At 38.5% G+C, this 24177-nt stretch overlaps 1 protein-coding gene across 2 annotated transcripts in view; it reads right to left on the bottom strand.

Annotated features, from left to right (window-relative positions):
• Positions 1 to 24177, bottom strand: part of PCCA (propionyl-CoA carboxylase alpha subunit) — a 365509-nt gene that overhangs the window by 195484 nt on the left and 145848 nt on the right. For both annotated transcript variants that reach the window (XM_021065866.1, XM_021065867.1), the window contains 4 exons: positions 23766 to 23844; positions 20278 to 20380; positions 15631 to 15725; positions 10106 to 10256 (listed from right to left, as the gene is read on the bottom strand). In XM_021065866.1, coding sequence (XP_020921525.1) covers positions 10106 to 10256; positions 15631 to 15725; positions 20278 to 20380; positions 23766 to 23844 — 428 coding nt within the window. The remainder of the gene's footprint in view (positions 1 to 10105; positions 10257 to 15630; positions 15726 to 20277; positions 20381 to 23765; positions 23845 to 24177) is intronic.

Below are 24177 nucleotides of genomic sequence, written 5' to 3'. Positions count from 1 at the left end.
TACCTGTATGACGAAAACTTCTTTCCTCCTTCAACTTTTTAGTAAGATAATACATTTTAAGGGAAAGTTTAACATACCCTTCTTAGCATTCTCAGTTTCCTAGGAGACTGCCTTCAAATATTCCAGAACATCCCCGTTCTGGCTTACTCTAGCCAGTCTGAGAATCCTGGCCTCTGTGACTTTAAGTACAATCAAAAGGTCAACATCTGTCCAGATCTAAAACATCTCTCTGGCAATAATGGAATTTTACAAATTAGGCACAAAGCTATTCCCCTATAATTTCTCTTATTTCCACCAATTCCTTCAATCAAATACCCCAACTCTGTAAAAGGCCAAACTCTTTTAATATGGAAAGTCCCAGATATTTTTAGAATCTGAAATTAGAAGAGGATATTTGTTCAGTTACAGTCAATTCTTACAAATCAGAATTTGGTTACAATAATTCTTAACTTTTAATAAGTGAAATAACAGAGTAAGAATAAATATGCTGGAAAAGAGTTTCTAAAATCCTTCTGGAAAACAAGTCTCCATATAGAACAGAATTCTCTGTTGGGATCTCTGATGGGATGGGAGGTATCTGGCCTGGACAGAAAATCAACAGTTTTACTGTACTTTTTCCTCCACAGCAAAAGTAGATTAATCCTTCACTGTAGCAATCAGTATAAGGCACTGACTAAGGTCTAACAAAATAGAACAATTTCACTCTCTGTTCTCAAAGATAAGAGCCAGCAAATCAAATTTGGGCATTTAATTAATATCTTACTCTTTTCTATTTGGGAGTTTTCTAGGTCTTCTGATCTTTGTAGACTATATAAAGGCTAAAAATTACCTAGACTTGGAAATTAACAATCACACACACATACATACATACATACCCAAAAACTTTGGAAAGGTGTATTCAGGGTCCTAACATTAATCTCACCACAAAGACCTAAGCAGAAATAGCTTATCAATGTAACACTTTTATCAGTTTCATTTTTAGATGCAAGATTTCCATCTCCATTTTTTTCCTAGACTTTTACGCAAACAGCCTCATGATGAAAATGAGACTTCTTTCCAAGTGGTTAATATTTCAACTACATTCATTTGTAACAATAAGCTTTCAGTCAACTGATGAAAGAATAATAATTAGTTTGTGGCTCAGTTCGCCATCTGAAAAAAATGACTACTGACAGCTTCATTAATTCTAATGACAACAGTAACAGTAAACATTTAACCAATATTTAACAAACAAAACATGCTCAATGTTACTGGTTAAGATTCTCAGAGCAAGAGTGAGGGCTAAGTATAAACCAGTCACTATTCTGAGCATTTTAAATGTATTAATTCATTTAATGCTCATATTCTATAAAGCAAATGCCATATTCCTGTCACTTTACAGATGAGGGAAATGAAGCAGAGAGAAGCTAAGGAACTTGCTTACAGACATACACCTGAAAAGGAGCAGAGCTAGGATTTATTTGTACCAAGCGAAAATGGCGGATGCTTGCAATGAATGAAAACAGAGATTAAATGAGTTCCCCATTAGTCAGCTACAATTGTCCTGAACAATTCTGGGGTCTAGAACCGCCCTGAATTTCCCGCTAGAAAAGTGTGTATCCAATTTCCCCTAAAGCTCATTAAAGAGTCCAGATAACCCAGGCTGGAGGTTTGTGCTTTGGGAAGATGGCAACACCAACACGGCTCCCTCCCTCCCCACGCTCTCCATTTCCCCAGACTCAGGGAGCAGCCGAGAACATGTGAGGCACTGCGATCTGAGGGAAAGTGACAGCCAACAACAGGTAATAGGCTCTTCTCTCTCACGGGCTGGGCAAGACTAGAAGACCAGCTTCAGAGAACTCCAGACAAGAATGTGAAAAACAGGCCATGGGGACAGCTTGGCTTGCAGAGATCCATGGATGCTGGAGAGAAAGTCAATAAAGGTTCCAGAAGAGTCCCTGGTCTCTCTGCCAAAGAGTCTGAGTCGTCAACAAATGTTATTGGCTGGATTCTGTCCTTGAGACAAGGAGAATGCCAGGAGACATGTGCTCTTTCTATCCTCAAGAGTAGATATGGTCCCGTCTTCAATCATCTGAAGGACTACCACCACCAGAAGAATATTCTAAGAAACAGAACTCAGCACTGACCACCCAAAACAACCACAGTTAAAACACAGTAGGGCCTATACCCACCGGAAAGGATAAGCGTTCAGAATAACAATCACACATGCCAAATGAAATAGAGCAGCTGAGGGACAGAAAAAAAAAACTCTATCCAAAACAGTAAGGGCCCTCAGAAACTTCAAGAGTAGCAATACAAGAGCAGGCATGCACACGCGCACACACACACACACACACACACACACACACACCCTACTTCTATATGCAACTGGACTTTCTAGGATAAAATGACATAAAAATCTCACAGTTACACAATTCAGCCAATTCCTCGAAAGAAAAGATGATCACTAATCAAGCCTGGAAGAGGATTATAAAGAAATAACACCAAGAGGCAGATGAGGGTAATCATGAATGAAAAGATACGAGCCCTAGAGGGCTTATTTGGAATTCCTAACCTGCAAATAACACGAGTCACAAAAGGAGAAAACTAATAGATGGCTAAAGGAAAGAGTTAACACAAGAAACTTCCTCTGAAATGAAGAGACACTTAATTCTGCAAACCTCTAAAGGCACACGGGATAAAGAGCTGATGGATATAAACACACGCCTAGGCATGTGAGGGGGAAATGCCTGAGCTCCAATATTTAAGAAAAACCTGGGGAGTTTCCATCATGGCTCAGCAGAAATGAATCTGATTAGCATCCATGAGGCGCAGGTTCAATCCCTGGCCTTGCCCAGTGTGTTAAGGATCTGGCATTGCTGTGGCTGTGGTGTAGACCACCAACTACAGCTCTAATTCAACCCCTAGCCTGGGATCCCCCATATGTTGCAGGTGTAGCCCTACAAAGACAAAAAAAGAAAGAAAAACAAAAGAAAAACATGCAGCATATGGAAGTTCCTGCCCTAGGGGTCAAATCAAAACTGCAGCTGGAGTCTATGCCACAATCATAGCAATGCCAGGTTCAAGCCACATTTGCAGCCTACACCACAGCTCACGGCAACACTGGATCCCTAACCCACTGAGCGAGGTCAGGGATGGAACCTGCATCCTCGTGGATACTAGTCGGGTTTGTTATCACTGAGCCACAAAGGGAACTCCCTGTCCACCTTTCAATGGAAGAGAAACTCAGAATGACATCAGACCTAATACTAAAAGCTAGAACACAGAAGAATGCATAAACTATAACAGATTAGACTACTAAGGACTAGAACAGAAACCCAAAAGTCAATCAAAACATCACTCCCTTTTTAGGGCTAAATACATACATTTCAAGATAGGGCATTTCAGAGCAAAGCATCCATATATTCTAGCTGAGGAAAGTACATGAAAAAATTTTCTAAACAAACAAACTAGGGCAGAAATCTCCAAAAAGGAGAAAGATAGAGTAACTGTAGTAAATTAGAGACATGCCTAGGGGGTGTGTATATAGAAGCTAAAGGGACTCTGGAAACAGAAGAGATAAACTACAGGGGAAAGTGAAACACAGCCTAGAAATACGCAATTATCTCAGAGAATCTTCAGTGTCGGAAAGTCAAGGGAACCAGTTATACCATCTTTACAAATACTAATGGGGAAAATGTCTATCTCAACAGAAGGATGAACATAAATAGAATTTTAAAGGACAGGAAATATCCAATTTACCAATGGGAAGCAATAGGAATAATTAGCAATTTAATTTAAGCAACAAATAGAAAAAGGAGAAAATACAAAATATGGAATATTATTATAAAACACAAGTAAAGATGAAATAAATAAAATCAAGTATTTAATATTGGAAGAACTGTAATTCTGTACTAAAAGAAAGATTGTGAGATCGGGGTTTGTTTGCTTGTTTGTTTAAAAAAAAAACCTAAAGAATACTTAAAACAAGTGATAAAGAAGGCTTTAAAAAAAGAACAGGTAAATAAAAACAAAAAGAAGCAGGAGATGCACCATGATTATGAGTCAAGGCGAAACTTAAGATTAAAATCCTAAACATAATAAAGATACTATGTAATGATAAAAGGTACACAAATAGCAATAAATCTATACTGTACATTCTAAATTACTTTATAGATAAATATGTCAACAGTATTAGAAATGAAAGGAAAACTTACAAATGTACACTGAAGTCGTTATGGATGAAATGATGTAATGTCTGAGAAGTGTGGTAAAACACTCCAGCTATAAGGAGTGAAAGGATAGAAAAGAAGGCATATGTGAAGCGATACTGGCCAAGCGCATGTGAAGCAAGGCTACAGATTCGGGGCCTTTACCATACTACTCTCGCTATATTTAAATACTTTTATATGTTTGGAAATTACCATGAAGAAAAGAAAGAAAAACAGACAAAAGGAGGAAGGACAGAAAAAAAAGAAAGAAGGGGAAAAAGGAAAGGAAAGAAAGAGTGAAAAGGCTGAGAAAAGAAATGCAAGGATGTCCTGGTGCAAGAATTTCTAGGGTAGTGACACTCTGCTGCTCCAGACTATAATGGGGATACTTGTCTGTAGACATGTCAAACACAGAGACTGTGCAGTCCCAAGAGTACATCCTAACAGAAACTACAGGTCTTAGTTGACAACAGTGTATCAATACTGGCTCATCAACTGTAACAAATATACCACACCATACAAGATGTTGCTAATAGGAGAAACTGCCAGGTGGAGGAGGGGGACAGGGGCAGGGAGTCAGGTGAGTAAAGGGATATACAGGAACTCAATGCACTTACCACTCATTTTTGGGTAAAAATAAAACTGCTCTAAAAATTACATTCTATTATTTTTTAATAAATTTTGATGGGGAGTTCCCCTGGTGGCTCAGCGAGTTAAGGATCCAGTGCTATCACTGCTGTGGCTCCGGTTACTGCCATGGTACAAGTTCAATCCCTGGTCCCAAAACTTCCACATGCTGCAGGTGTGGCCAAAAATAGAAACACATAAAACAAATTATGATGAAAACTTTCCATAGCTAAAACATCTTTGAATTTCTTTCTGAATAAAGTAGATTTGAAAAAGAAAAAAGAAATGGAAGTGAATAAAACAATCAATAACTGTCAATAACCTTGATTTTTAATAGATACTACCTCATAAAATACTGAAAATCTACCACAGAAGGGTCTAGAAAGATGTTTAAAAGCCATTAAGGATGATACCAGCATCATATAGACTGGAATTGCTGGATTGTATGGCAAATTATGAAATGGTCAAACTATTTTCCAAAGTGGCTGACAGCTACAGCTCTGATTCAACCCTTAGCCTGGGAACCTCCATATGCCATGGGTGCAGCCCTAAAAAGCAAAAAAAAAAAAAAAAAAAAAAAAGTAGCTACAAATCATATCTGTTACATATTATATCTATGTTTCTGGATGGGAGAAGGAAGCGACTCTTTACTCACAGGGCATCTTTGCACCACTCCTCACACCCCAATTCCCCTCAGGCCTAATATCCCTGTGCCCACAGAGGGGTGCGCACCTACCACGGGAGAGGGACCCCACAGCTATTCCACTCAGAGCACATGGAAGAGTTGCTGGCATGTCTGCCCTTCTTCACCTCTGGAGAGAGCAAAGCCGGCTCTGGTAAGTAAACAAATCCTTCTGGGGAGAGAGGAGGAAGGCCTCTATTTACCAACTTGGGCTGTTAACAAATGGCTCTGGGGAAAGATAAGACTTTCTCTCCAGTTCTCTCGGTCTTTAAAGTTGTTATCATTTAACTGAGGTGCCAGAGATCTTTGGTTAGAAAGTGCTCACTCTGTAAAAATGTGAAAATATTCATGGAACATCCCTTCCTGAAGACACCACCAATGGCTAACATCCTGAAAAAATATAAAAACATCTGCCAAGTCAATAAGAAAACCCAAAGAGCAAAGGATCTAACGGTCAAATCAAGACAAAGGCAAGTGCATGAATCTAGGAAGAGAAATTCACTGGCGCTCATAACAAGGAAAATGAGAATGTGATGCCCTTTTCACTATCATACAATGATCCAAAGACAGAGATCCTCTTGGCCAGGTGAGCCTGACGATACTTTACTAAATTATAAAAGGACATCTCACTTTCCAGGCAATTCTGCTTCCACATGTGGAAGATGATGATGTAGAGAGTCTTTCATAAGTGCAGAATACTAGAAAAATTGTCAATAGGAAACTGGTGAAATTCTATGACTGTACATTCATACAACTGAATATTAAAAATCACGGCGAACTATGTCTAGTCACTTATGATGGAGCATGATCATGGGAGAGAAAAGAATGTAAACGTGTATGTGTAACTGGGTCATCATGCTGTAGAGTAGGAAAAAATTGTATTGGGGAAATAACAATAACAAAAAATTTTTTAAAAAATAAAAATAAAAATCATACAAATCAAGAAGATAATGCTTTAACTTAGGTATGAAACACTACAAAAGATAAATTTTTAAGTAAAACAAAGGTTGCCTTCTAGAGGAAAAATATATGGTTATGACAAAGAATGTGGCATGGGGAGCTACTTTTCCAATGCATACTCTTCTGGACAATTCAGAGTCTCTTTTAACTAAGTACTACCAATTCTTAATATTTTAATTCAATGAAATAGGAAACTAAAATCATTCAAGCAAAATTACATACCACTATTTCATTAAAATAGCATTGTAATGAAATTGTGGGTTTGGTAGAGTATTTATCAATCTATCCATCTTTCCAAAGCAGAGAGAAAGAAACAGCTGAGCAAGGATGGAAGACAGGTGCACGTCCACTAGGAGAAGTGACCAGAGACCGGTCCCCAAAAAGGAAGTAATGTGATGAAGGTGCACGGAGGTCAGACTGAATTCAGGAGGAGAGAGGACTCTCCCAGTAACACGTAGCGACCTGGCACTGGCAGCAAAGGGGGCTTTGAAGAAAGGTTAAGGCCAGGAGAACAGGGACCTGTAACGCAAAAGCATTTGTATTTCAACGTTAAGCAAAAGAAAACAGTGCCTTCAAAAACCAACACACACACACACACACACACACACACACACACACACACACACACGCGCGCGGGGGGGGGGGGGGAGCATAGATCCTGACACACAAATTCCGACCAGACTGAGAACAAAACCAGTATTTATGCACCAAACGTGGTGACTTTCTCAGTGTTTCTCTTTAAGGAGAAACAGTATTTGTATCACATTTTGCTCTTAAGGAAATCTAGCCTAGTGAAGATGCTACTCACATTTCTGTTACTAGAAAAAAAATGTAGATGTTCTAAAGCTGGAAAAAGAGACAGTTCAATCAGGAAATTCCAAGGCAAAAAAGAACAAAGAAAATTATAGCCCTCCGGGCTCAAACTGAAACACTAGTTAGAGATAACAAATATCTTAGAAGATAAAGAATTTGGTGAATGTACCTTAAGTATTATAATTTAAGGTGAGTAAAGAAATTTGAAACAGAAAATCTACTACTAAAAAGACATTCAAACTGTTTAAACAGTATCAGAAAGAAGTCCTTGAAACATCTAAGAATAGCTATCTGAATACTAGGAATTCCAAGATCCTTTTTTCATCCCATTCAGTTACAGCCTCCACCACCAAATATCTCTCCATGACACACAGGCTTCTAAAAATAATCAAAATGAAACTGTCTAGTAAGTGACAGGATTACCGTCAGTGGAAGCAAACGCAAGAGAGAAGAGATATTACTAAACATTAAATGGGAGACAAATTATCAAAGTGTGTTATTAAATAGCATAAAATTAGATACTATCAGATCTACTATGATGAAATTCTGTGTAAATTTCATTTTTTCCCCCCTGAAATTCATGTACAATCCCTTTGAGGGTATTGAACATAATTTCCTGGCAAGCCATCCGTGACACAAAATGTAAATGTACGTGATTTAAACTGACTACACAAAATTATTTGAAGTAAGTATCAACTTTTTGAGACCTTATACCAAAAAAACCACAGGACAAATCTGAAAAAACTTACAGGCTGAGGTGAGTGAGGCAGAAACAAATAAAAAAGATATAGTAATAAAGTTTCCTTAAAAAAGACACAGGTATTCTGTAAATTCTGATAAGTACTCCAAATAAACAATCTAGTATTTATTGTGTCTTGAATAAAATAAAAATGTTTTGTAGTCTCTTCACATTGCCTTTATGATCATCCTGCAAACTATTATTCTCATCATGACATAATAAAGTCTCCATCTGAGTAAAAAAACATGACTTCCCAGCTAATTATCTTATTAGACATACTTCATCATAAAGACATATTTTAATCAAAATCAAATTAATCTCTTTTAAAAGGCAAAATTCTGTCATTTCTAAAGATACTCATAACAATAGAATACAAGCTAAAAACATAATTTCAAACAGAAGTAGCATAAGTTTTGAGCAACAACTACACAAACTGTACAAATATGTATTATCACTGGTCTCAAAATGCATCAAGATACATAAATTCTGTCAAAGTAAATGAAAATCAGCCCCATGGAGTATAAGCATCACGCTGAGAAAAGAAGCCACACACACAAAAACCGTATATAATATGACCCCACTGATTTCAAGTTTAAAAAAGGTGGCCTAGTAGTTAAGGATCTGATGCTGTCACTGCTACGGCACGGGTTCAGTTCCTGGTCTGGGAACTTCTGCATGCTACAGGCACGGCAATAAATGAGTGAATGAAAAAATGAATAAAGTTTAAAAAAAACGAGCAAAATTAATTCTATTGCCTAGATGTATATAAATAAAAGGAAGAACGCTCTAGAAATAAAAGGAGATGTTTAGAATTCAGACAGAATAAGTAAGAAGATGAGGAGGAACCACTGAGAAGGGAAAGAAGTGTGTGGGGGGTTAAGAAGTACTGGCATTTTGGGAGTTCCTGCCGTGGTACAGTGGAAACAAATCCAACTAGGAACCATGAGGGTTTGGGTTCCATCCCTGGCCTCATTCAGTGGGTTAAGGATCCAGAGTTGCTGTGAGCTGCTGTTTAGGTCGAAGATGCAGCTCGAATCCAGCTTGCTGTGGCTGTGGCGCAGGCCGGCAGCTGTAGCTCCGATTACACCCCTAGCCTGGGAACTCCCACGTGATGGGGGTGTGGACCTAAAAAAAAGAAAAAAAAAAAAAAAAAAAAAGTACTGGCATTTTGGTACTTCCAGACCCAGTTGATGCTCACATGAATTTTTGCTTTGAATAGTCTTTTTCAGCTACACATTTGTATTCTGCATATTTTTCTGTGTGCATTTTAGTTTACAATTTAAACCAAAGAAAAAAAGGGAAGAAGGAAGGAAATAAAGCCACCAGTGAGTTACAGCATCAGCAGCTTCCTGAGACCTTGACCAGGACTGAGGAAGTGTGTTCCTAAAGTCGACAGTCCCAGGAGCGGCCCCTCGACGTCTCAACCTCATAATCATGGCAGTCGAGTCAGCTCCTCTAGAAGCCAGCATGGGTGGCACAGTTCTGAGAGTCATCCCTCAAAGTTCATGCCAGATACCCTTCCTTCCTCCATCCCTACCAAACATTTTGCAAGCACTTAGTCTCTTTTTTTTTTATTTAAATTTTGTTTTATATTGGAGTATGCTTGATTTATAGTGTTGTGTTAGTTTCAGATGTACAGCAAAGTGAATCAGTTACACATACACATATATCCATTCTTTTTTCCCATACAGTTTATTACAAAAGCGTCCCTTGTGTTATAGACAGTAGCCTCTTGTTATCTATTTTATTTATAGTAGTGCGTATATGTTAATGTTTATCATGTTTAGAGGAGTTTCTCGGAACAGCACACAAGCCCTAATTAATGTACTTCAAGAGAAGGTCAAGAAAAAATACCCAACTGGAATTTCCAGTAAGAAATATTAACAGTAACAAAGAAGAAGGGCTACACACTGACCATTAAATTAACCTGAAACTTAAATGTCATTTCCAGCAGATTTCTTAGCACAATTATAAAAACAGAATCTTTTAACACTTTAAGGAGCTGATTTTCAGCTTTTATAAAATAAAAAGGGGTGGTGAGGAAGAGAAAAGAATAGGGGCTTACAGAGGAATGAAAAACAGGGGTTTTGTTACCTGGAGTCTTGTATTCATTTCCAAGAAATAAAAATTCTTCTTCGAGTCCACAAGGAATTCTACAGTTCCAGCAGAAGAATAATTTACGGCTTTGGCAAGAGCTACAGCTTGCTCTCCCATTGCTCTTCGGGTCTCAGAATCCAGAAAAATGCTGCAAATACAGGAAGAGTAATTTCCTCCATTGTGAACAAAAATTATGTGTTTATGTGCATTACAGAAAAGTTTTCGTAAATTTACTCAGATAAGATTAACTTTATCAACTTAAGATTTCATATTATACGCTTTATACATGCTTCAAATATATGTGTACTGTGTTATTAAGCATAACATGTTTAAGTAAACCAACTTCAGATTTTTATAAAACTAACATTTGAACTTTCCACAATACACTGCAACTTCAATCAATCTATAAAACACAACTACTTTAGCACAAGCAGTTGTTTTCCACCAGTAAAATTTAACATATCTATTCAGAATTTCTCCAAGTAGGATTGGGAGATGTGATTTAGGGAGAAAATGTGTGTTAGATGAACTTGCTTCAGGCAGGCATCAGTGCTCTGCTGGCCAGGGCTGTGAGCTCAACAGCAATGAATCGACAGCAGGTATTAAGTAAGGTGTCTTTCAACAGAAACACACATAATACAAGGTTATGTATTAATCAGTTGATGAAAACGTTCGGACTAGAGGCTCACAGAAACCTAACTCTGTATTCCCTCCTTGTCCCACCCTGGGAGCAATGCTTCAGTATTTATTAATTCAGTATTCACAGTGACTTTATAAAACATAACTCCCATTAATAACAAGAATCAACTGTACATCTAATAAATCCTCAAAACTTTTGTTTCACAATAAAAAAGCACCTTCTAGCAGCCAAAGAGTTTCAATGAATCCTGAAAAGAATATTATCGAAGCATTTCTGCATTTTCACAAATTTTGCTTCTATGCAAGAAAGGCTCTGAGAAACAAAACATTGACTACTTTTCTATTTGTGGATTAAAATTATCCTCAAATGTATAAGATTTAGATGACATTTTATAAACTTTTTATTATGGAGCAGCATAAGGAACTTGCATGTACGTTCCCCATGGGTAACAATTATTACTATACAGCTACTCTTATTTTGTCTATGTTGCATGTCCAATTTTCTACCAGCCCCACTCAATTTTTTTTAATTTTAAAGCAAATCCTAAATTAGTATCACTTCTTCTATAAAAACTTCCATATGTTTCTGTAAGATAAGTACTCTTTTGTTACATAATCACACCTTAAAAATTAGCAAGAACCTCTTAAGAGTTAGTATACAACTTTCCTAGACTATCTCATAAATAGTTTCTTATGGCTAATTTCTTTGAATAAGGATCCAAATAAGGTCTAGGCACTGCATTTGATTGGTTTTGCATCTTCATGATTCTTTTAACCTGTAAAGTCCTTTTTTTTAAACCAAGCATCTGTCATTTTCCTGTCTCATTCCTCTGTACACAACTCCATAATGTCTTTTAACGTCAATATTATATTTCTATTTCTTATAAACTGCTAATTAGATCTAGAACGTTGAAGAGAAGTAGTCTGATTGGTTGAGGGGGAGGCAAGAATACTTCACAGATGGAAGTATACTTCCTACTGTCTCCCTTTTGATGAAATGAGGGCCCACCATTAGACTCGGGTGTTACAAATCTTATTTACCTATCATAACAGATACGCATTAACCTAATAGATAAAGGTATAAATGACATTTCAACAATAACTGAATTAATGCAACCAAATCGCAACACTTGGATAGTCTCAGGTGCACTTGATTAAGACTATTTTTGTCCTGTTTGGTTTTGTTCTTTCCCTGGTCACGAATTGTTAGTGAGTGACACTCAGAGCTGCAAGCAAGCTCATCACTGCACTCAAAGAACAGAGGTAGAGTCTTATTCTAGGAACTGAAAACTGCATATTCCATTTACTTTAATATTTCACAATACACAAACACATATCAAATCACTCTTAACAATCAGTTCTGGTTTTTCTACTTCCTCCTGCTTTCAGTTGTCTTCAGGTTGTTCCCTCAATTAATAGGTGAGATTTTCATATGAAGACCTCACATTTCTAGGGAAAGAAAGGAAACAAAAATCATGCCTCCAGGGTCTCAGTCTGTGAAAGGTTTCTATCCCAGTGAGTAGTTTTTGAATAAAAAGAGAAAGTTAATTATATTCGAAGAGTTAAGAAGAAAACACAAGCTTGCAAAAGTGGTGTGACAGGGATGATGCCTGTTCCCTCAGCATCCCTCGTCCCCCTTCTTCATTCAACTAGAATTTTAGCTGAGTACACGGTTACTTCGGGAAAAAGACTTTCCCCAGCCTCCCGAGCAGAGTGCCTAACCTCTGATCACTGCCAGGTAAACAACACTGCAGGTTCTAGGACTCTTCCTACAGACACAGGGAGAACACTCCTGCTGGCTTCTCTTACCCCTGTCGCCTTACGGCCTGGCCCTGGGCCAAGACATACAGGGCTACAGCCCGTATAGGCTTCAATGGGCTGTTCTCCACAGCATGGTGGCCGGTTGTAAGGGTAGGTGTCCCAGCAGACAGGAAGCTGAAACTGGCAGATTGGTAAGGCCTGGGCACAGCATCAATTCTCGTAGTCTCTCGGTCAAGCAGTCACAGAGCACAGAATCAGGGCGGGAGATTCCGCCCTTCACTCCCCCACAAAAGAAGCAGCAAAAGATTTGGGAACCATGTTTTCAAACCACTACACCATACCATATTTTCAGAAACTAATACAATTAAAGTAGGATTTGGTTTTTACTATTACTCTGTGCTTAAAAATTCACTCCTATTCAGGCCTACTCTTTTCAGAAATTATACATACACACACTTTTATCAAGGTACACTGGCTACACTGATTAAAGCTACAATGGGCTATATTCTTTACTGCCTGGTTATTAAAAATACCAACCTTCATTCAACTGGAGATTTTTAAGAACTACAAGAAACCCAAAATATATATAAATACCAACCTAGCATCAAATGACAAATGAAGTTCCATAAAATTGCTATACCAAATACAAGAAAGGGGGCTTGGAGAAGAGCCCCAAATAGTTCTGAAGAATCAAGGAATCTCTGAGAACCATGCCCCAAAAGCCTTTTCATGGTAGCATAACCCAAGGAAATTCAGGATCAACTTTATGATACTTTTGCCAATAGAAGAGCCTAAAAGGTATGTATTCCAGAAATTCCACATGTCCAAACACACCAACAGGCTCTACACTGCCTAGAAGCCTATGGAGGCAGAGGTGGTTATCCACCAACAACTTCCTCTACCTAATAAAACCTCAACTTCTTTTTCAAGTTTTCTCTTACTTTCATGTACTGAAATACTGAGAAAGATCAAGAAGCGAATTCTTTTTTTTTTTTTTTTTTTGTCTTTTTGCCATTTCATGGGCTGCTCCCGCAGCATATGGAGGTTCCCAGGCTAGGGGTTGAATCGAAGCCATAGCCACTGGCCTACGCCAGAGCCACAGCAACTCGGGATCCAAGCCGCATCTGCGACCTACACCACAGCTCAAGGCAACGACGGATCCTTAACCCACTGAGCAAGGCCAGGGAGTGAGCCCACAACCTCATCGTTCCTAGTCGGATTCATTAACCACTGAGCCCCAACAGGAACTCCAAGAAGCGAATCCTTAATTATAAAAATACACATCAAGACCACTTCAAATTAAAAAAAGCTTCTGCCCAGCAAGGGAAATTACCAACAAAATGAAAAGGAAAACTACTGAATAAAAGAATCCATACAACTCAATAAGAGAAAAAAAAAAAATCTGATTTTAAAATGGGCAAAAGATCTAAACAGACATTTTAAAAAAGAAAACACAGGAGTTCCCACTGTGGCACAATGAGATTGGCAGCCTCTCTGGAGCACTGGGACACCAGTTCAATTCTGGCCCAGCACAGTGGGTTAAAGTTCCAGCATTTCTGTAGCCGTAGTATAGGCTGCAAATGTCACTCGGATCTGATCCCTGGCCCAGGAACGTCCATATGCCGCGAGGCAGCCAAAAAAGAAAACACACAGATCGCCAAAAGGTACATAAAAAATGTGTTCAACATCACTGATTATCAGGGAAATGTACACCAAAACTGCAATGAAATCACCTCATACCTGGTCGGACGGCTATTATCAAAAAGATAAGAAAGAAATAAGTGCTGGCAAAGATGTGAAGAAAAGGGAGCACTCGGGCACCGTTGGCGGGAATGTAAGTTGGTGCAGCCACTGCTAGTGGAAAACAGTATGGAAGTTCCTTTAAACGTTAAAAATAAGAGTTCCCATTGTGGTTCAGTGGTAATGAACCCAACTAGCATCCATGAGGACATGGGTTCAATCCCTGGCCTCGCTCAGTGGGTTGAGGATCTGGCACTGCGGTGAGCTGTGGTGTAGGCTGGCAGCTGCAGCCCCAATTCGACCCCTAGCCTGGGAACTTCATATGCCACAGGTGCAGCCCTATAAAAGGGGAAAAAAAGTTAAAAACAGAACTACCATATGATCCGGCAACTCCACTTCTGGATATTCATCTACAGAAAACGAAAACACACGCTGAACAGACAGACACCTGCACCTCCACGTCCACTGCAGCATTGTTTAAAACAGCCAAGACACGGCAACAGCCCCAGTGTGCAGTGACATACAGATGACGAAAATGCGGTGTGTGTGCACGCGTGCGTGCGCGAATATTACTCAGCCATAAAAAAAGACTGAAATCTTGCCCTTTACAACACCATGATAGACTTTACAGGCATTATGCTAAGTGAAATAAGTCATAAAATGACAAATTCCGTATGACCTCATTTATACATGGAATCTTAAAAAAAAATCCAACCAGCTCATAGATACAGAAATCAGACTGATGGTTGGGGGCGAGGGGGTGCAAATGGTATGTATTTCCGGTTACAAAATAAATAAGCCCTGGAGACATAATGCACAGCACAGTAACTATATGATAATATTGTACCACATATTTGAAAGTTGCTAAGACTGGAGATCGTAAAAGTTCTCAGTACAAAAAAAAATTCTGCAACTGTGTATGGTGATGGATGTTAACTAGACTTACTGCGGTAATCATTTCACAATATATTCAAGTATCAAATCGTTATGTTGTAAACGTTAAACTAACATACTCCAGTTGGCCCCTAAACAACACAGGTTTGAACTGTGAGGATCCACGTACACGTCCAATAACATATGTGACAGCACTGCACGGTCTGGGCTTAGTTCACCGCAGATACGGAGAAGCCGTGGATGCGGACAGCACCCTTTAAGTTGTACTCGGATTTTCCAATTTTCAACTTTGTGGAGGGTCAGCCCTCCTAACAAGTGAGCTGTTCAAGAGACAACTGTATGTGTCATCACACCTCAATAAAGAAAATTTTTAATATATACACATTAGTAGATTCCACAACTACTATTAAAGCAATTTAAGCTAATAAAAAGGGAAAGAAATATATTAACTCAGACTACTATAAATCTTCCTTGGAAGAAGCTCTCACCTTGGCGCTTCCTCCACCACTTTCTGATTTCTTCGCTGAATTGAGCACTCTCTTTCATTGAGCCACAAAGCATTCCCATGCTTATCCCCTAAAACCTGAAAGAACAATAATACCACGTGAAAAATTATACAGCCACATCATGGCATACGTGCCCAACAGACATGGCCTCCATGCAACACCCCTGAGTTTTTTGTTTTTCCTTTTTATGGCCAAACCTGCAGTACATGAAGTTCCCAGGCTGGGGGTCCAATCGGAGCTGCAGTTGCAGCCTATGCCACAGTCACATCAACACAGGATCCAGGCTGCATCCGCACCCTATGCCACAGTCACATCAACACAGGATCCAGGCTGCATCCGCAACCTATGCCACGGCTTGTGGCAACGCTGAAGGAGACCATGGATTGAACCCGCATCCTCACAGACACCATGTCTGCTTCTTAAGCTGCTGAGCTGCAGCAGGAACTTCATCCCTTGGTTTTTAATACGCAACCCTCATAAAACATTTGCACCTCTCAAATACAGTCCTCTTTTAGTTGACATTAGTAGAGGGAATTTTTATATTTAACATCCCAAAACTCAACAAATTATTATTTTTTTTTTGAAGACTTGAGAAAAAAAGTTTCACATTACATTTCCAATATACTGGGTAAAGTACCAGGGCCCACTGCATCAATTTTGTGGAAGACACTGAGTGTCAATAAAAGGAATATATTCTAGATGCCGATGGTGCTTACGAGAGTGTTATTACAAACAGCTGTTTGGTGTCAATATTATAATGTCATTGATCAGAAAATGCTATTTCATTTACATCCAATATGTAGTCTGTTACTTATATATAGATATTTTCCCTGTGCTTTATTTTTGCTGTAACAAACTGGTAAAAGGTGTGGGGTTAATATATAACATTAGGCTTTTTTCCATTTGTAATAATGAGAATAAGCAGGGGTTTTTAATTTTAATGAAAAATTTAATAAAAATATATCCCAAATACTGAATGGGACATACATTTACTTAAAAAAAAAAAAGCAAAAAACACTGTAATTCTGATATTCGAACTTAACATATATCTTATTAGCTAAATCTGGCAACTCTAAAACAGGCTCTTTGTTGATGTTTTCGCACATAACATTTGATTTTCAGGAAGAGATTAATCTCTTAACGATTAAGGAGTACATATTATTGAACACATATATTACGTTCACAGCGGTAAAAGTTATTACAGAAGCCAAAGGACTAGGCACTAATTTAAGCTCAAAACAGCTATGCAACCTCTTTGGGCAAGTCACTCTGTATCCTCATGAATTATAAATCGCAGATAATATCATCTCAATGTTTTATATGGCTGCTGAAAACATCAAATCAAAAAAGACCACGGTTATAACAAGTATAATAAACTATAAGACAAATAGTTAATATAGGACTGCAAAGTTAATTTTTAGAAATAAAACCTATCTAAACCTCAAGAATGCTTTCAAAGGAAAACATTACAATAATGAAATGAAAATTAATTGGGATTTTATTTCTAAGACTCAAAAGTGACTGTATGAAGTAATCTAGAAATATTTTTATAAATTAAATTTATTCTACCCCTTTTTTTTCTAGTTGACATGGAAGTGAAAGTAGTCTCTAAGAAATAAAGCCACAATAACCAAGAATTCTCAGAAACATTTCCAATTGTAAACTATTAGATTCATATATACACAGTCAAGTTTGTTTTCTCTAAAGTCTGTGTAGTCTTGCAGGTCTTTTTAAAAAGCTCCGTCATGTACCAGGCATTCAATAAAAGTAATTTGACAATGGACGTTCCCGTTGTGGCTCCATGGGTTAAGAACCCTCCTAGTATCCATGAGGACGTGGCTTCGATCTCTGGCCTCAGTGGGTTTAGGATTCGGCACTAACACAGCTGTGGTGTCAGTCGCAGATGCAGCTCGGATCCCAAGCTGCTGTGGCTGTAGTGCGGGCCAGCAGTTACAGTTCCGATTCGACCCCTGGTCTGAGAACTTCCACATGCCGCAGGTGTAACCCTAAAAAGACCAAAAAAAAAAAAAAAAAAAAAAAGACAATGATTTATTCCACTAAACAAATAAAGAGACTAAATAATAAAAAGTGCTTGTAAATGGAGTTAATGCTTAAACTAATCATGCATCGTGAGTTTTTTAAAACTTTTAATACAGCCCTTTACAGATATGCATTACTGAATATGGAAAATCTCCCAGATATACTGCTTGCTGAAAAAAGCTTCATCATAGTAGACTGCTCCAGATAATGCAAGCCCTTCCGCATCCAGTTGAGAAACACTGGTTTAAACCACAAAGAGCAGTCCCATTCCCGTTGCCAGCACAGTTGCGGCACGAGAAAGGACAGAGAATGCGCTAGGTTGTGATTTTAAAAAATAAGTTTTATGTATCTATATCTGTATCTATAGATATAGATATACACATTATACACACACACTTCACGGACTACGGCAGGATATTCAAAAACAGCAACAGTGCCTGCTTCTAGGGACAGAAACCGGGGACGTGCAGACCAGGGTGAAAGAATGTTTACTTTTCATCAAATATCCCTTACCATGTGCACAGATTACCTAACATTAATTAATTAAAACTTAAGAAAATATGGGAGTTCCCATCGTGGCACAGCAGAAACGAATCCCACTAGGAGCCATTAGGTTGCAGGTTTGATCCCTGGCCTCACTCAGTGGGTTAAGGATCCGGCGTTGCCATGAGCAGCGGTGCAGGTCGCAGACGTGGCTCGGATTTGATGTTGCTGTGGCTCTGGCGGAGGCTGGTAGCTGTAGCTCAAATTGGACCCCTAGCCTGAGAACCTCCATGTGGCGCAAGTACAGCCTTGAGAGAGAAAAAATAAAAAGAAAGTCAGAGAGCTAAAGCTATAATGACGTAAGCGGCCTTCTCATGGCACAAGTGCGTGCTAGATGGGGAGTACAGAAAAGGGGGAAAGTCAGTTTTGCCTCCAGCATCTTACAGGAAGGGCAGCCCAAGTATCTCCCCGAAATTACAGACTTAAAAATCCAGCAGTCTACACAACACCTACATTTGGACATCTAACGGGGATCTCAGCCTTCATTTGTCCATCATCCTACCCTGTTTTTCTCCCCCCATAGTCTTCATAGTCTTCCCCATCTCAACAAAAGACAGAGATAGTCCCATTCTTATAAACCCTCGGGCCCAAACCCTAAAACTACCTTTGATGCCTTATTTTTTCTTATACATCACATCCAATCTCTCAGAAAATCTGGTCTACCTTCACAAAATATTCAGAACTCAATCACACCTCACCAACTCCATTACACCCCGGCCAAAGCTGCCACCATCTCTCACGAGAATCATCACAAAAATCTCCTACGGGATCTCTCTCAACTTCACCTGCTGGTCTTCAACTGCTAAGAACCAGGGTACACAATGCATGTCCCCTTTTCTCCCTTGTTGAATGGTGGGTATTTATTGCAGTGTCATCTCCGTTTTGATTGTTACATATCAATTCATAGTCATAATACGTAAAATTAGCACAAGGCATTTCTGACGGAAAAAGGAATACTTCAGCAAGGTTTTCCTCTTCTGTGTTTTATTTCAGAAAATCTATTTTATCTTGCTAAAACCCACATCCCCACAACCATTTTAACAGTTAGATTACAATCTTAATCTCTGGGAGTTCCCTTTGTGTCTCAGTGGTAACAAACACAACTAGTATCCATGAGGACACAGGTTTAATCCCTGCCCTCGATCAGTGGGTTAAGGATCCAGCGTTGCCGTGAGCTGTGGTGTAGGTCACGGGTGCAGCTTGGATGCCGCACTGCTGTGGCTGTGGTGTAGTCCAGAAGCAGCTCCAATTCAACCCCTACCCTGGGAACTTCCATATGCCACAGGTGCAGCCCTAAATAGCAGCAAAAGTAATACAAAATCTTAATCGGAGTAAAAGAAATGATTTATTCATCTCTATACAGCCAGCCCCTAGCAGAATGCCTGCCACAATGAGCCATCCAGACATGTGTGAACTGAAATGATACAGGAGTCCAGGTCAGGTACTTTTCTTTTAACAGTGCCCTGAAATGGTCCAATCTCAGAAGGGGACTGAATGGGCCTCTCGGTGGAATGTATTCAGCCTGGACAGACAAACTGTGACTAGGGCTTTCTGGAGCTGGGCTTTTGTCATTCCCCATCTAAATAACATTCTGGCACTTTGAAAAAAGTATGCCAGTCACCAAAGGGAGGCAATCAACTTATGTACATTCTCTATTTCATACTTATCCAAACATATCAGAATAATTCACAATCATTCTTTTTTTTTTTTTTTTAGGGTCACACCTGCAGCATATGGAGGTTCCCAGGCTAGGGGTCCAATTGGAGCTATACCCACTGGCCTATACCACAGCCACAGCAACGCCAGATCCGAGCCACATCTGCAATCTACACCATAGCTCATGGCAATGCTGGGTCCTTAACCCACTGAGCAAGGCCAGGGAAAGAACCTGCAACCTCATGGTTCCTAGTTGGATTCGTTTCCACTGCGCCACGACAGGAACTCCCTACAATCATTCTAAATGTAAGAAAGGATGTGTTTCCAACAGGAATAAGTGATATTATTTTAAAGTCATAATAATTCGAAAACTCCTTAAAATGTACCAACCTGGATTTCTATATGACGAGGGTTATCAATAAATTTTTCTATTAGTAGCCTATCATCGCCAAAACTGGAAGCAGCTTCTTGCGATGAAAATCTAAAACCATCCCTGAAAAGAAAAACAGAACAAACAAACACAAAACAAATACAGCCCTTAGTATAAAATCAAGCTAATTAAAGGTTTATTTTTGCTCATTTCCAAGAAAAAGCAAAGGAAAATTCACTTAATGTACAAATAACTAAATTAGTTTTGGATGAACAATAGCTCTTTCACTCACTAGCCTTGTGACTCTTGGTGAATGCTTTAATTAATTGATCCTAGATTTTCATGGAAACAGAAATACCAATACTTATTTCACCCAATGTTGAAAATGAGATATTTTAAATAAACCATACAAATCATATAAAACTGCATTTATTCAACTCTAATATACCTTAATCCCACTAATGAAATTTATAATATAAATCCGTGTGACTCACAAATCAGAAGATGGGAGCTCCCACTGTGGCACAACTGGAATGGCAGCATCTCTGGAGCTGGGACAGAGGTTCCATCTCCAGCCCAGCACAGTGGGTTAAGGATCTGGCATTGCCGCAACTGCAGCACAGGTGGCAGCTGTGGCTCGGATCTGATCCCTGACTTGGGAATTCCAAATGCCTTGGGTGGCCAAAAAAGAAAAGAAAAAAAAAGCAGTCAGAAGATGCATACAAAAATGTAAAGGACCTAGCCAACTGCACAACTGGGGCAAAGCCAGGACGCATGTATACTCAGAGGGAAAACAATAGAAGGCTCAAGATTTCCTGATATTTGAAATACACAACTTTATTGATTTGTTTGCTTATTTTCCTAGTGTAACACTTTATTAAGCAGTCTGAGATGACCTTCCACACACCACAAAGCTCCTTACTCCAATGCAAATACACTACAGTAAATATGCATTTAAAACCAATTGCCTTCCACACATCCACACAGATCACCACAGTTTTACCATCCTTAAAAACTGCCCCAAAGTAATAATTTTTAAAGTTTGATTGTTTAAAATAAAAACACGGATTTAATTATTGCTTTATGTATTTTACTTCCAAGTGCTTTAATACTTCCATTATTAAAATATGCTTACTAAAATCACACTTTGAAGGGAGTTCATTTGGACAATCTATTAAAAACTCAAACTAGGAGTTCCCTTGTGGCACAATAGGTTAAGGATCTGATGTTGTCACTGCAGCAGCTCAGTTTGCTGCTGTGGTACAAGTTCCATCCCCGGCCCAGGAACTTCCACATGCCACAGGCATGGCCAAAACAGAACAACTCAAATTTGCTTATCTAAAACTAACTGAGTGTGTTGTTTTCCCTTCATAGATATATCCAGAGTATAAAATGTAATTCCTTTTACATGGAAGTAATTAGTTTCTTAATTTTCAGATTACACACCTGTATTTTAATATTCAACATTAAAATTCTTTTAAGTCTTTAACTTGCAAACACTCCATCTCTTTTGTTCGTGTGCTTGAAAAATACAACATTGCAGGTAAACACCGACTAGAAGATAAATTTCCAAACACTGCAAAAATTACCATTTCTCAACATTCTCAGAGAAAAAGTATCACATTTTCTTAGTCCTCCATTACTTTCCTGATTTAAGGGAAAGCAGTTTAGACCTCAGGAGACTACAAACCTTGAGAAAACTAAAGCACAAGGAATCGCTGTTTTCAATACCATATAATCATCTTTTTATTAGATGGAATACAATGATTCACAAAGAAAAAGCATAGCACTTAACTAACAGACTGTCTCTGCTCTAATGATTTTAGAGTTTTCATTTTGCACTTAGACCAAAAACACCAAAAGATAAAAATCAAAGTCACCCAAATAAATTACGTATCAAGGCTAAGAGCATTACCAACATGCTCTGGAGCTCGCGGAAACCTGCATGAGGTCATCTGTGGCACTCAGTAATCCATTCAGTCAATAAATATTTACTAGTCATGAAACTATGTGCCTGGTGCATATACATGTGATGGAAATACAGACATAAAACAGAAACTTCCCCCCAGCATCTAGAGCCTCCTGGGGGTACTCCAAAATGTACACGTGGTCAATTTAAACACACACACACACACTTCATTTATACTTAGACAAGGAAAAGCCAGAGATTCGTAGGAAAATACCTGAGTCTTCTTCCAACAACCTTCATGATTCTCACCATTTATCATACAATAACAACACATACTATACGCTTTAAAATCTTTCAGATGTTCTGAAGACTGTAATATAAGTCATAGATGCTACTTCCCTGAAGAAGCTTAGGGCACATGTTACAAGAGGGAGACACACCTCAGGATAAAATGATAAAGCAATTAATGGCTACTAAGATTTCCTTCCGAAGAAGGTTGAAATGTTTGTGGATTATGCAAAAAAAAAGTCTTCCTCAAGGAAGGAGGGAGGGAGGGCGGACAAAGTGCAGTGCAGGATGCCGTCCACAGCTGGTGACTCTCCAAGACAAATATATAGGTGTTTGGGGCTGATCTCCCCATTTTCCCAAAGTTTTCATTTTCCCCAAACTAACAGAGGATACAGAACAAAATTTTTAAATAAGGATCATGTATTATTACAACAAATAGTGTCCCATGTTTGATCATCTCAACAGAGATGGCTTACTTGAAGATTCCTCTCTCAGAAATTTCAGGGTGTGAGAAGAAAAGCAAAAGGAGAAAACAGAACTACCCATTTGGAAGACCAAGCTACTTCTGGGTAGAAAAGGCAGGAAAGACAGCATTAATGGTAATAATCCAGTCATTTTTTTCATCTCCCTTCCTCAAAAAAAAAAAAGACATAAATCTCTCTTACTGCCAAACTTGGAACTAGGTAATACAAATCTGAATAGAGTTCCCACGCTATCAATACATTGGGTTTTTTAAATCTTGTTTTAAAAGTTTCTTGTGATTTTCGAAACTAAGAAAGTGCTCTAAATTTACAACAGAGTGCACTGCTTATAAAGGACATAACAATAATTTCAAATTCAAAAGGAAATGTTTTTCACACTATAAAATTATCAAAGTACTTCACTACTTTCATAGCCAAGCAAAGGAAAGCAAATGCATGCTGAGAAATCCACCAACAGATGCAATGGCAACTGCTTTCAAATACATTTGGTTCAAATCTTTGACCACTTTCTGAGTTGTACAGCCAAATATTAGTTAATTTTTGCCTAGAGGAAAGAATCATGACTATAATTTTTTAAAATACACTGTACAAAAAAGACGATCCTTTATTAATGCCTAAGAAAGTAACTCTCTCTCTATAATAGGGTAATCGTCATCAAAATATAAATAAGTTTTCTGCAAAATTTCAATTTTTTCCCCATCTAGAAGAGTCAAATTAAAGGATTATTGTAATTATTCCATTATGCTTTTGGTATCTGTTTACTTGTCAGTTTAATAAAACTCCAGTAACTGCAATTTTCATCAAAAGTATATTTTGGACAGAATCTCACCTGGTCTCTTCATCATCCCAAGCGATTCGCATGCCTTTCCCACCACCACCTGCTGAGGCCTTGATCATGACAGGGTAGCCTAACAGCAGGGAAGAATTAGACAGAAGTTCAGACTTTGATCATTTGGATGCATGAACATGACAACTGACCACATGTTCAATAACAGGGAAGACAATAACTAATTTATTTAAAAGTTCCTCTCCTTAAAGTCAGGAAAATAACACCAGTGTAACGATCTTAACGTCTATTTTTTAAATGAGTGGACCTTTTAAAAGAAAGGGACTATTTGTATGAAAAAGCATAACATTTCCCCAGTAATGAAATAAAAAGTTAAGAACATAAATAATATGACAGTAAGATTCCAAAAATGGAAGTAGATACAGTATTAGTTAACCAAAGACATAAGAAACAA

Source organism: Sus scrofa, chromosome 11, assembly GCF_000003025.6.
Source record: "Sus scrofa isolate TJ Tabasco breed Duroc chromosome 11, Sscrofa11.1, whole genome shotgun sequence".
NCBI lineage: Eukaryota > Metazoa > Chordata > Mammalia > Artiodactyla > Suidae > Sus > Sus scrofa.
Note: the sequence above shows the minus strand (reverse complement) of the source record. Positions and strands in the feature narration are given on the sequence as shown.